This window comes from Cherax quadricarinatus, chromosome 17 (assembly GCF_038502225.1).
Source record: "Cherax quadricarinatus isolate ZL_2023a chromosome 17, ASM3850222v1, whole genome shotgun sequence".
Lineage (NCBI taxonomy): Eukaryota > Metazoa > Arthropoda > Malacostraca > Decapoda > Parastacidae > Cherax > Cherax quadricarinatus.
Genome location: NC_091308.1, coordinates 30,645,940 through 30,658,439, shown reverse-complemented (window position 1 = coordinate 30,658,439; position 12,500 = coordinate 30,645,940). Strand labels below are relative to the sequence as shown.

Genomic DNA, 12,500 nt, shown 5'->3' with positions numbered 1-12,500 from the left:
ATACATTATTTGGATGCCAACGATGCCAGGTATCATCTCACAGGCTGCCTTACCTTGCCCACTTAAACTTGTTTCTAGAGGTTGTACTCGCATTACACATCCCAAGACTCGGCGAATTCCCCTGAACTGGAGTCAGTATTCTGAAGAGCACTCAGCGTTCCACTAGATCACCGGTGGTATTGAGCAACACTGTCAATTGAACTCTGGTAGGTTTAGCGCTTCCTTTTGATTATAATCTGTCATTTGAACTGTCTGAGAAAGAAATAATTTACAGTGCAAAATAGATTTACCTGCTTTTCCATCATCTTTTATTATATTTTGTAAACTTCTGGGGATGGAGATACTCCCAGAGAACATCACAGGTGCTGTTAGAATTTTAAAGCCAAAGATTGAAAAATAAATAAAGTGTACAACGTTCCACCACAGCTTGGATCTGTTGGGTTTTAGAATCTGAGGTCAAGGTGTTGAAGGAGGAGGTTCTGCTTCTTAAGGCTGAAAATAAGCTGAAAAGTCGCCTGGATAAGTATAGCACTGAATGAGAGGTAGTTGGTGTTAGTGAGGGGAAACAGGTTACCAGCAGTGAGGAGCAGCACAACAGCCGTGACAAGTCAGAAGGGTTCCCAGTAAAGGAAATAACATCAAAATAAGGAAGGTTAAAAGAGAATTTTCGAAGGTAGGAAATCGCTTCTCTGTTCTCCAGGACGAACGTACTTCAGTGATCAATGGGGTTAAATTTACCACTAACTCCTCTTCAAAAAAAAAAAAAATATATATAAGACTATCCTTGAGGCCGGTGACTCACAGGTAAGATATATTGACCTCACAGACTGAGATCCGGGGATCGATCCCCGGGTACGGCTGGAAAACATTAGGACTTGTTAACTGGTGTGGGTAGTATCCTGGGACAAAATTGACCTAATTTGCCCGAAATGCTCTGCATAACAAAGGGCTTTCAGTATAGTAATATGTCATTGATGTCTGCTAGGCCTGTATACCTTGTACATATACTTGTAGAAATAAAGATCTATTATTAGATTATAGGAAGGTGAAACAGAGTGTGTGTTTCCCTGGAGCTGGTAATGACATAGTCAACATGTTAAATAATATAATTTCAGGTAATGGTGGAAAATATATTATGGATGGCAGAAGACAGGAACTGCTAGATAAGTATTGGACAGGTATAAATTTAATTAGGTCTAAGGGAGGGATCCCAGTCATATGTAGCATCTTGCCTAGAAAAGGAGTGGGCAATGAATGGATGTTTAGGCTAGTTGGTGTAAATTGCTGGCTAGACAGGTACTGCAAGGAACTTGTAATCCCATTCATTGACAACTGGAAAAATTTCTATGTCAAACATGATATATATGCAAGGGGTGGGGGTACATCTCTCTGGGGCAGCATTAGTGGTAGCATTAGCCAACTCGATCAAGGGGGGTCGTTGCTAAGTTATCTAGGACTTTAAACTGAAAGAAAGATAGAGTTATGGGTATGTGTGGGAAACAAACCGGTTGTGGCATGAGGGATGATATCCCCAGGGATATGTTTAAAAGACATTAATCATCATAAAGTTACTAATAAATGCAATGGAAATGGACAACATACAGATGGTTACATTAGAAGGCAGCTATTGACTATCTCCCTTAAGGTTTACTATGCTAATAGTAGGAGCGTAAGAAATAAGGTAGATGAGCTACAATCAACTGCATGTGCAGGTAGCATAGATATTATTGCTCTAACAGAGACCTGGTTCAATCTGAAAGATAGAGAAATGCCTTGTGAATGCTACGTACATACAAGCCTGTACATTATTCTACACTGATAGGGTCAACAGGAAGGGTGGTGGAGTGGCGGTGTATGTCAAGAGATAACTGGTATTGTTGGTTAGACAAGATATAAAATTAGAAGCGTCTGACACTGAATCTGTTTGGCTACAGTTTCTCGAGGGCTGTGAAAAACTAATCTTGGGTGCGATTTACAGGCTCCCAAATCTTGGTAGGGAATGCGGTAAACTTCTATGGGAAAAAATTCATAAAGTATCTAGATATGAAAATGTTATGTTAATGGAAGATTTTAGCTTTAGAAAACTGACTGGAGCAGTGTGAGAGGAAATTACCTGATTGACTTGGTTCTTGTCTACAAGGAATATCTAATTAATAATCTTGAGGTTAATGATGAGCTTGGGGAAAGTGATCACAGATCACTCATTATCAATATATAATGGAATTACCTTAACTGCAATCAAGTCAGTGTCCCTGACTTCTGCTTTGCTGATTTCATAGGACTGAGAAATTACCTGGGTGGGTTGAACTGGAATGACTTGACTGTGGGTCAGGTAGATAGTGATGGATACCAATATGACATTTTTCAAAGCATAGTTCTAGTTGCCCAGACTACTTATGTTCCAAATAGAGAATTTAGGTTAAATGAAAATGACCCTAAATGGATAAACAATAGATTAAATCATCTAATAGATCAAAAGAGAGGCATTTACAAACGAATCAAAAGGGAAGATGGCAGTTAAGAAATCAATAAATTAAAAAGATAAAAAAGGAATAAGAAAATTAAAGAAATTATGAGGTTAAAGTCACAAGGGATTCAAAGATTAATCCAAAAGGTTTCTTTCAGGTATATAGGAGTAAGATTAGGGACAAGATAGGCCCACTCAAAAGCTGCTCAGGTCAGCTCAGTGACAGTGACAAAGAAATGTGTAGAATCTTTAACACTTATTTCCTCTTAGTTTTTACACAGGAAGATATCGACGAAATTCCAGAGATAATAAATTATGTAGAACAGGACGAAAATAAGTTATGCACGATTAGTGACATGGTTCTCAGACAAATAGATAAATTAAAACTTAACAAATCCCCAGGCCCTGATGAACTGTTTGCAAGGGTGTTAAAGAAATGTAAGGAAGAACTTAGCAAACCTTGGCTAGTCTTTTCAACCTATCACTACAAACTGGCATAGTGTCTGGTAAGTGGAAAATGGCAAATGATGCCTCTTTACAAAGCAGCTTCGAACTATGGATCAATAAGCCTAACCTCCATTGTGGGAAAATTAATGGAATAATTGCCGAGGGTGTTCGAAGTCACCTTGAAAGACATAAATTGATTAATGAATCTCAGCATGGTTTCACAAAGGGGCGTTCCTGCTTTGCGTATTTACTAACTCTCTTCACTAAGGTATTTGAAGAGGTAGATCATGGTAATGAATATGATATTTTGTATATGGACTTCACTAAGGCTTTTGATAGAGTTCCACATCGGAGGTTACTGAGGAAAGTAGAGGCATGGAATAGGAGGATTTTCTTCCTGGATAGAGACGTGGTTGACAGATAGGCAACAGAGAATCTGCATAAATGGGGAGAAATCAGAGTGGGGAAGCGTAACAGGCGGTGATCCACAGGGGTCAGTGTTGGGCCCCTTGTTCACAATTTATATGACATAGATGAGGGAATAAACAGTGACATAAGCATGTTTTCCGACGACACCAAAATAGGCCGTCAAATTAATTCTGACAAGGACTCTAGAGCACTGCAGGAAGATCTGAATAAACTGATGCAATGGCCGGAGAAGTGTCAGGTGTAGCTTAATACAGATAAATACAGATCTAAGCGTTGGAAAGAAAAATAACCATGCCACATATAACTAAATAATGTAGATCTGAATATCACTGATTGCAAAAAAAAAAAATAGGAGTTCGGGTCAGCAGTAATCTAAAACCAAGACAGCAGTGCATAAGTGTTCGTAATAAAGCAAATAGAATTCTTGGCTTCATATTAAGAAGTATACATAACAGGAGTCCTCAGATTGTTCAACTTTATATATCGTTGGTTAGGCCTCATTTAGATTATGTTGCACAGTGTTAGTTATTGTATTACGGAATGGATATAAATGCGCCTTAAAACGTACAAAGGATGACAAAGTTAATCACATGTATCAGAAACCGAGGGTAGACTGAGAGCCTTGAATCTGCACGCTCTAGAAAGGCATGGAATTACGGAGGAGGATATGATTGAGGTGTATAAATGGAAAACAGGAATAAATAAAGGGGATGTAAATAATGTGCTGAAAATATCTAACCAAGAAAGGACTCGCAGCACTGGTTTCAAGTTGGAAAACTTTATATTTAGAAGGGATATAGGAAAGCACTGGTTTGGTAATCGTCATTGAAGCTAAAACGTTATGTAGTTTTAAAAATAGGTTAAACAAATAAATGAGAAGGTGTGAGTGGCGGTGAGTTGGACCTGACAGGCTTGGGCTAGTGGGTCTGATGCAGTGCTTCTTCCTTCTTAAGTGGATGTGACTTGGACCTGACTGGCTTAGGCAGATCCTAGGCAGGTGTATGTTTTTCAGTGTGTATACACTTAATCCCAATTTTTAGTATTACATTATTCTTGACTGGTAGAGAATATTACACGCAGCCTTAAATTACCCTTCGAGTAGTCAGCTGGCCTAAAGCCCAATTAACCAACATATATTATGATTATATTACTCTCAGAATAGCTTTATTTATAATAGTATAGTTGAAGCAGCCATCAGTGAGACACTACTTCAGCTCCCACGGTGATCAAATTGAACTAGCCTCTACTAGCCTTCATTGTAACATTTTCACTCACTCTTCCCTCGGCCTACCCGCCGGTGATGTATATCCAGTGTCCACCAAGTGGGAGTCAACAAGCGATCACTGAATTCTGTTATTTTTCAACAGGTTCTCCACGAAGGAGTCGGCCACTCATGCTATAGTCTCTGTGCACAACTCTGAGATCAACGGCCAGCCAGTCAAGTGTTCCTGGGGCAAGGAATCCGGAGACCCCAACAATACCCCAGTCACCACTCAGGTCATGGTAGGTCATGCTTCAGCTCTCTCGTATTTCATATCTTCTAGTAGGTCAGGTCATGGTAGGCTATGCTTCATCTCTCCTTTATATTCCCTGTCATTTAGTAGGTCAGGCCATGGTAGCTTGTTGAGGCTGTTTAATTGCCTCTTGTATTCTGGAGCACTGTAGGTGTTCGGGTCATATTTATTGCCCTTTTGTGATCTTACTCTTGCGTAAACATCTTGCTGTTACAACTAGATAACTGTGTCATTTCCGTCTGTGTGCACACTTCAACACTTGATCATTTGGAACACAGAAAAATTACGACTCCCCAAATTGAGATAAAATTAGATATTTCGGTCCGTCATGGAGCGAGTGAAAGAGAAAAGGGAAGACAACCACAAATCAGTTACAGGAAAGAGACTTTCCCTTTCTCCTTGCCTGTCTCCACCAAACCAAACTTAAAGTTTTCTCATCAATTTTCTGTTACTCTCGACTTGGTAAAGATTCTTGACGGCCTGAAACGTCGTCTAGTTTCATCTTCAATTTGTAAGTTTGCTGTGAATTTAGTATGCACTTTTCATTGACATCATAAGGGCAGTAAGTATTAAGGTTAAAACATCAAAAAAATTAGCAACGTGAGCCTTTAATGAAAAATACTTTGCTCAAGTGTGAGTTTTATCAAGTTAAAGTATGAAGCGTCAATATATCCTTCATAGGAAAAGGGCATCCTGACACGGATCTTGTGTAGCTGATGACCCGTTCAGTTGTTCCTTGAGTGTAACTGGAATAGTTTGAATGAAAGAACACAAGTGCATAACTTAGAACATCCAGTAAAGATGTCCTGAGTGTGTGCACTCGTCTTCTGTCATCCATATTGTCGGTATCATTATACCTTCTACCTGGAATAGCATGTAAACACCGGCAAGGTGGAGTAAATGATACGCAGATACAGTGGTGTCTGCTGCATCTAATTGTCTTTTACTCTGGAAGGAGTGTCAGTGGTGTAGAAGTGAAGATACCAATAATGTTCCTATGGCTGAGGCCCTGTGCGTATACTACACAAACTTATATACCCTAGTGCAGTAGGTGAGGAGAAAAGTGGTAGGGCATGATGGTTAACAAAGTGTCACATAAACTTAATACTCGTTATAGTAGATGAAAAAAGTGTTGACGGTGTGGTGGTAAAGGATGAGACGGAACTTGATATTATTTGGTCAGTTGTTAGACCATGTTTCCCGAGAACGAGCTGCTGAAAACTTCCCGAGTCTGTTCAGTTTTATGCCTCAGTATAACCTTTGATTCTAGGCATCATCTACAATTTGGAGAGAAAACAATAGACATGTCGATTCGTCCTGAAATGTGCAAACGTATGTGTTCTTGAATTCTCGCGTAGTCATCAAGTAAATTTTCATCCATGAAATATGGGTCCCATTCTGCACAAGGAATATCATAAGGGATCCAGAGATGCCACAGTAGTGGGTCTCGGACATCAGGGATACATCATATGGTCAGGTAAGCCACACCGGTGATGACGTTCTTTCAGTGACTGGGTGAGGGATGGTGGTCGTAGCACAACCTCTCGCTAGTACGATCTCTCCCAACTTCGATGCGTTGTCTTGGGGTGTCAAAAATTTATTAGAACTTTTTCTTTATTTCTAAATGAAATATGTGATTAATTTTAGCGTTAAAGATATGTTAGTGAACATTGGCTTTTTCCTGAGAGCTAACAGGATATACCTTAGTGACTTCGAAGAATGCCGTCACATTGCCAGAATGTTATCTACACTGAAAGTTCCAAGCGCTTCACTGGGGAATGCAGACGAAATGCTAAACTAATCCTTGACACGGCGAAAGTAATTGATGGATCACCTTGTATCCCCGCCAGGTGACTCATACGCGCACCACACCTTCCCCTGTGCACCATGTGATAAAATTTCATGGGTGAAACTGCACGTAGTATCCACACCAGATTTCAGGAACACGAATACGCTAGTGCGCGTGTCGCACACCAGGACAGAATCGTGCACCACATATTGTGGAACAGAAATACAGAACAATTTACAGAGGCATAGAAAAAGAAAGTTAAACTTTAAAAAAAAAAGGTCAAAATTAGGTCGTGTTCGGCATTGCCTCACCTGCATAACTCGCATTCAGAACCCGTGGTCTGACACCTGCTCTAATGGGCTCAGGTGTGTCCTTACCTTCACGCAACACTTCACATACTGTGACGGGGTATACAAGTTCGTGTTATGTGTTCTTCTCTAGTATTTAAAGCACATACTTGAGCATACGATTCTCTAATAAAGGTTTATCTTTGTTTTCTCCTTGCCTCATTGTAGAGTTGGTCCGTCATAACAGCGTCACAAGTGTCATATCAACCAATCACTAAGTAGAGATCTCATCTTATTGCTTGCAACTCTCACATAACCTTCGCCTGTAGTTGACACATACTTGTTGGGTTCCACTTATGCAATCAAGATATCTGTGCAACACTTAACATATTTTATCAGGAGACGTTTCGCCCATTGAGAGCTTCACTAATCCACTGCATTGACTGGATTGATAAAGCGCCCTTTCCCCCGGTAGGGGAAACATCTCTTATTAAAATGTCCTAAGTGTTTCATGCGTGTTTGTATTCAAGAGTTTGAGTCTTGTTATAACTAGTAGCTGTAGCCAGAGTTTAACTGGTGTTACACCCTGAGGGTAGGCAGAGTACACTTATTGTACTTAATGTAATTACTAGCTGTCCATTATCCATTGTCCGTCACATGTCATGTGACGTAGTAGATATATAAATAATGTTGTACATATTTAATCACTTAGATATTGTAGAGATACTTAGCGGAACGTGTCAGGGATCTGTTAGTAAATAAGTGAATGATAGATAATTAAGTGACATAATGCATGGTAGGTGTCCCTGACACGTCAGCGCCGTGCCCTGTGCGTCAGCTAACACGGCCGCTGCTGACACCGAGGACAGCAGAGGTAAGCACTGCTTGAGGTAAAGAATTAGACATATGTGCAACATTTCGGTATCATGTGTCTAATTCTTCATCTCGTCGGTATAATATACCATTTATGTACCACTGCTTGAAGTGCCTTGGTGGCGGCTGGTGCAGGTGGTGGCGGGGCAGCGGGGCCGTCGTGGCGTGCTCTGTGTCAGTGGCTCCCCTTCTCTGTCTTTCAGACGCTCACCGATGTGTCCGAATGCTTGTCTTTGCAGCCGCTGCCGGGGTCGCAGTACCCGTACAACTACGCGGGACAGATGGGCTACTGGTACCCTCAGGGCTACCCGCCCCAGGTGCAAGGCCAACAGTTCCTGGGCATGCAAGGCTTCGCCTACGGACAGTATGGCTACCAACAGGGGTAGGACCTAGCTCTATGTCTCCCTCTTCTGTTGCATCCTGTCTGGGGGGTTCCTCCCCAGGCCCCGTAGGGCTCACACCCGGGCGGCCACACCGGCCCCCACGCCATCACCTGTGTGTCTTGTGACCCTGCCATGGTCACATAGGTGGTCGCGTGGGGTGTGGGGGGCGAGGGGCTTTCCTGCTGGGTGATGGCCACCTTCACCATTTTTTGTTTTGTTTTACAGGCTGAGTGGCCACCCTGGGTAATATAACATGTGTAGATGTTGAATAGTTGAGATATATCTTGTACATGAAACGCAACACACACCAAGCTAAGTGCTGACACTCTCGACACCCCAGTCCCTCCCTCTCCCCCAGTGCTGACACACTCGACACCCCAGTCCCTCCCTCTCCCCCAGTGCTGACACTCTCGACACCCCAGTCCCTCCCTCTCCCCCAGTGCTGACACTCTCGACACCCCAGTCCCTCCCTCTCCCCCAGTGCTGACACACTCGACACCCCAGTCCCTCCCTCTCCCCCAGTGCTGACACTCTCGACACCCCAGTCCCTCCCTCTCCCCCAGTGCTGACACACTCAACACCCCAGTCCTTCCCTCTCCCCCAGTGCTGACACTCAACACCCCAGTCCTTCCCTCTCCCCCAGTGCTGACACTCAACACCCCAGTCCTTCCCTCTCCCCCAGTGCTGACACTCAACACCCCAGTCCTTCCCTCTCCCCCAGTGCTGTCACACTCAACACCCCAGTCCTTCCCTCTCCCCGTTCCCCAGTGCTGACACACTCAACACCCCGGTCCTTCCCTCTCCCCCAGTGCTGACACTCAACACCCCAGTCCTTCCCTCTCCCCCAGTGCTGACACTCTCAACACCCCAGTCCTTCCCTCTCCCCCAGTGCTGACACTCAACACCCCACTCCTTCCCTCTCCCCCAGTGCTGACACTCAACACCACAGTCCTTCCCTCTCCCCAAGTGCTGACACTCAACACCCCAGTCCTTCCCTCTCCCCAAGTGCTGACACTCTCAACACCCCAGTCCTTCCCTCCCCCAGTGCTGACACTTTCAACACCCCAGTCCTTCCCTCTCCCCCAGTGCTGACACTCTCAACACCCCAGTCCTTCCCTCTCCCCCAGTGCTGACACTCTCAACACCCCAGTGCTGACAACACCCCAGTCCTTCCCTCTCCCCCAGTGCTGACACTCAACACCCCACTCCTTCCCTCTCCCCCAGTGCTGACACTCAACACCACAGTCCTTCCCTCTCCCCAAGTGCTGACACTCAACACCCCAGTCCTTCCCTCTCCCCACGTGCTGACACTCAACACCCCAGTCCTTCCCTCTCCCCCAGTGCTGACACTCTCAACACCCCAGTCCTTCCCTCTCCCCCAGTGCTGACACTCTCAACACCCCAGTGCTGACAACACCTCAGTCCTTCCCTCTCCCCAGTGCTGACAACACCCCAGTCCTTCCCTCTCCCCCAGTGCTGACACACTCAGCACCCCAGTCCTTCCCTCTCCCCCAGTGCTGACAACACCCCAGTCCTTCCCCGTCCCCCAGTGCTGACACTCAACACCCCAGTCCTTCCCTCTCCCCCAGTGCTGACACTCAACACCCCAGTCCTTCCCTCTCCCCCAGTGCTGACACTCAACACCCCAGTCCTTCCCTCTCCCCAGTGCTGACACTCTCAACACCCCAGTCCTTCCCTCTCCCCAGTGCTGACAACACCCCAGTCCTTCCCTCTCCCCAGTGCTGACAACACCCCAGTCCTTCCCTCTCCCCCAGTGCTGACACTCTCAGCACCCCAGTCCTTCCCTCTCCCCCAGTGCTGACAACACCCCAGTCCTTCCCCGTCCCCCAGTGCTGACACTCAACATCCCAGTCCTTCCCTCTCCCCCAGTGCTGACACTCAACACCACAGTCCTTCCCTCTCCCCAAGTGCTGACACTCTCAACACCCCAGTCCTTCCCTCCCCCAGTGCTGACACAACACCCCAGTCCTTCCCTCTCCCCCAGTGCTGACAACACCCCAGTCCTTCCCCGTCCCCCCAGTGCTGACACTCAACACCCCAGTCCTTCCCTCTCCCCCAGTGCTGACACTCAACACCCCAGTCCTTCCCTCTCCCCCAGTGCTGACACTCAACACCCCAGTCCTTTCCCCTCCCCCAGTGCTGACGCTCTCAACACCCCAGTCCTTCCCTCTCCCCCAGTGCTGACACACTCAACACCCCAGTCCTTCCCTCTCCCCCAGTGCTGACACTCTCAACACCCCAGTCCTTCCCTCTCCCCCAGTGCTGACACTCTCAACACCCCAGTCCTTCCCTCTCCCCCAGTGCTGACACTCTCAACACCCCAGTCCTTCCCTCTCCCCCAGTGCTGACACTCTCAACACCCCAGTCCTTCCCTCTCTCCCAGTGCTGACGCTCTCAACACCCCAGTCCTTCCCTCTCCCCCAGTGCTGACACTCTCAACACCCCAGTCCTTCCCTCTCCCCCAGTGCTGACACTCTCAACACCCCAGTCCTTCCCCGTCCCCCAGTGCTGACACTCAACACCCCAGTCCTTCCCTCTCCCCAGTGCTGACACTCTCAACACCCCAGTCCTTCCCCCTCCCCAAGTGCTGACTCAACACCCCAGTCCTTCCCTCTCCCCCAGTGCTGACACTCTCAACACCCCAGTCCTTCCCCGTCCCCCAGTGCTGACACTCAACACCCCAGTCCTTCCCTCTCCCCAGTGCTGACACTCAACACCCCAGTCCTTCCCCCTCCCCCAGTGCTGACACACTCAACACCCCAGTCCTTCCCTCTCCCCCAGTGCTGACACTCAACACCCCAGTCCTTCCCTCTCCCCCAATGCTGACGCTCTCAACACCCCAGTCCTTCCCTCTCCCCCAGTGCTGACACTCAACACCCCAGTCCTTCCCTCTCCCCCAGTGCTGACACACTCAACACCCCAGTCCTTCCCTCTCCCCCAGTGCTGACACTCAACACCCCAGTCCTTCCCTCTCCCCCAGTGCTGACACTCTCAACACCCCAGTCCTTCCCTCTCCCCCAATGCTGACGCTCTCAACACCCCAGTCTTTCCCTCTCCCCCAGTGCTGACACTCAACACCCCAGTCCTTCCCTCTCCCCCAGTGCTGACACACTCAACACCCCAGTCCTTCCCTCTCCCCCAGTGCTGACAACACCCCAGTCCTTCCCTCTCCCCCAGTGCTGACACACTCAACACTCCAGTCCTTCCCTCTCCCCCAGTGCTGACACTCAGCACCCCAGTCCTTCCCTCTCCCCCAGTGCTGACACACTCAACACCCCAGTCCTTCCCTCTCCCCCAGTGCTGACACACTCAACACCCCAGTCCTTCCCTCTCCCCCAGTGCTGACACTCAACACCCCAGTCCTTCCCTCTCCCCCAGTGCTGACACTCTCAACACCCCAGTCCTTCCCTCTCCCCCAGTGCTGACACTCTCAACACCCCAGTCCTTCCCTCTCCCCCAGTGCTGACACTCAACACCCCAGTCCTTCCCTCTCCCCCAGTGCTGACACTCAACACCCCAGTCCTTCCCTCTCCCCCAGTGCTGACACTCTCAACACCCCAGTCCTTCCCTCTCCCCCAGTGCTGACACTCAACACCCCAGTCCTTCCCTCTCCCCCAGTGCTGACACTCAACACCCCAGTCCTTCCCTCTCCCCCAGTGCTGACACTCTCAACACCCCAGTCCTTCCCTCTCCCCCAGTGCTGACACTCTCAACACCCCAGTCCTTCCCTCTCCCCCAGTGCTGACACTCAACACCCCAGTCCTTCCCTCTCCCCCAATGCTGACGCTCTCAACACCCCAGTCCTTCCCTCTCCCCCAGTGCTGACACTCAACACCCCAGTCCTTCCCTCTCCCCCAGTGCTGACACACTCAACACCCCAGTCCTTCCCTCTCCCCCAGTGCTGACACTCAACACCCCAGTCCTTCCCTCTCCCCCAATGCTGACGCTCTCAACACCCCAGTCCTTCCCTCTCCCCCAGTGCTGACACTCAACACCCCAGTCCTTCCCTCTCCCCCAGTGCTGACACACTCAACACCCCAGTCCTTCCCTCTCCCCCAGTGCTGACACTCAACACCCCAGTCCTTCCCTCTCCCCCAGTGCTGACACACTCAACACCCCAGTCCTTCCCTCTCCCCCAGTGCTGACACTCAACACCCCAGTCCTTCCCTATCCCCCAGTGCTGACACACTCAACACCCCAGTCCTTCCCTCTCCCCCAGTGCTGACACACTCAACACCCCAGTCCTTCCCTCTCCCCCAGTGCTGACACACCCCAGTCCTTCCCTCTCCC

The 12,500-nt window shown here is 47.8% G+C and overlaps 1 protein-coding gene across 1 annotated transcript in view; it reads left to right on the top strand.

Moving 5' to 3' along the window:
* The window catches only part of LOC128686284 (cytotoxic granule associated RNA binding protein TIA1), a gene marked incomplete in the record, with an annotated part of 1,123,904 nt that overhangs the window by 1,024,254 nt on the left and 87,150 nt on the right, over positions 1 to 12,500 (top strand). Inside the window, 2 exon segments of the mRNA XM_070085945.1 lie at positions 4,711 to 4,846; positions 8,010 to 8,188. Of these exon segments, the coding sequence (XP_069942046.1) occupies positions 4,711 to 4,846; positions 8,010 to 8,188 (315 nt within the window).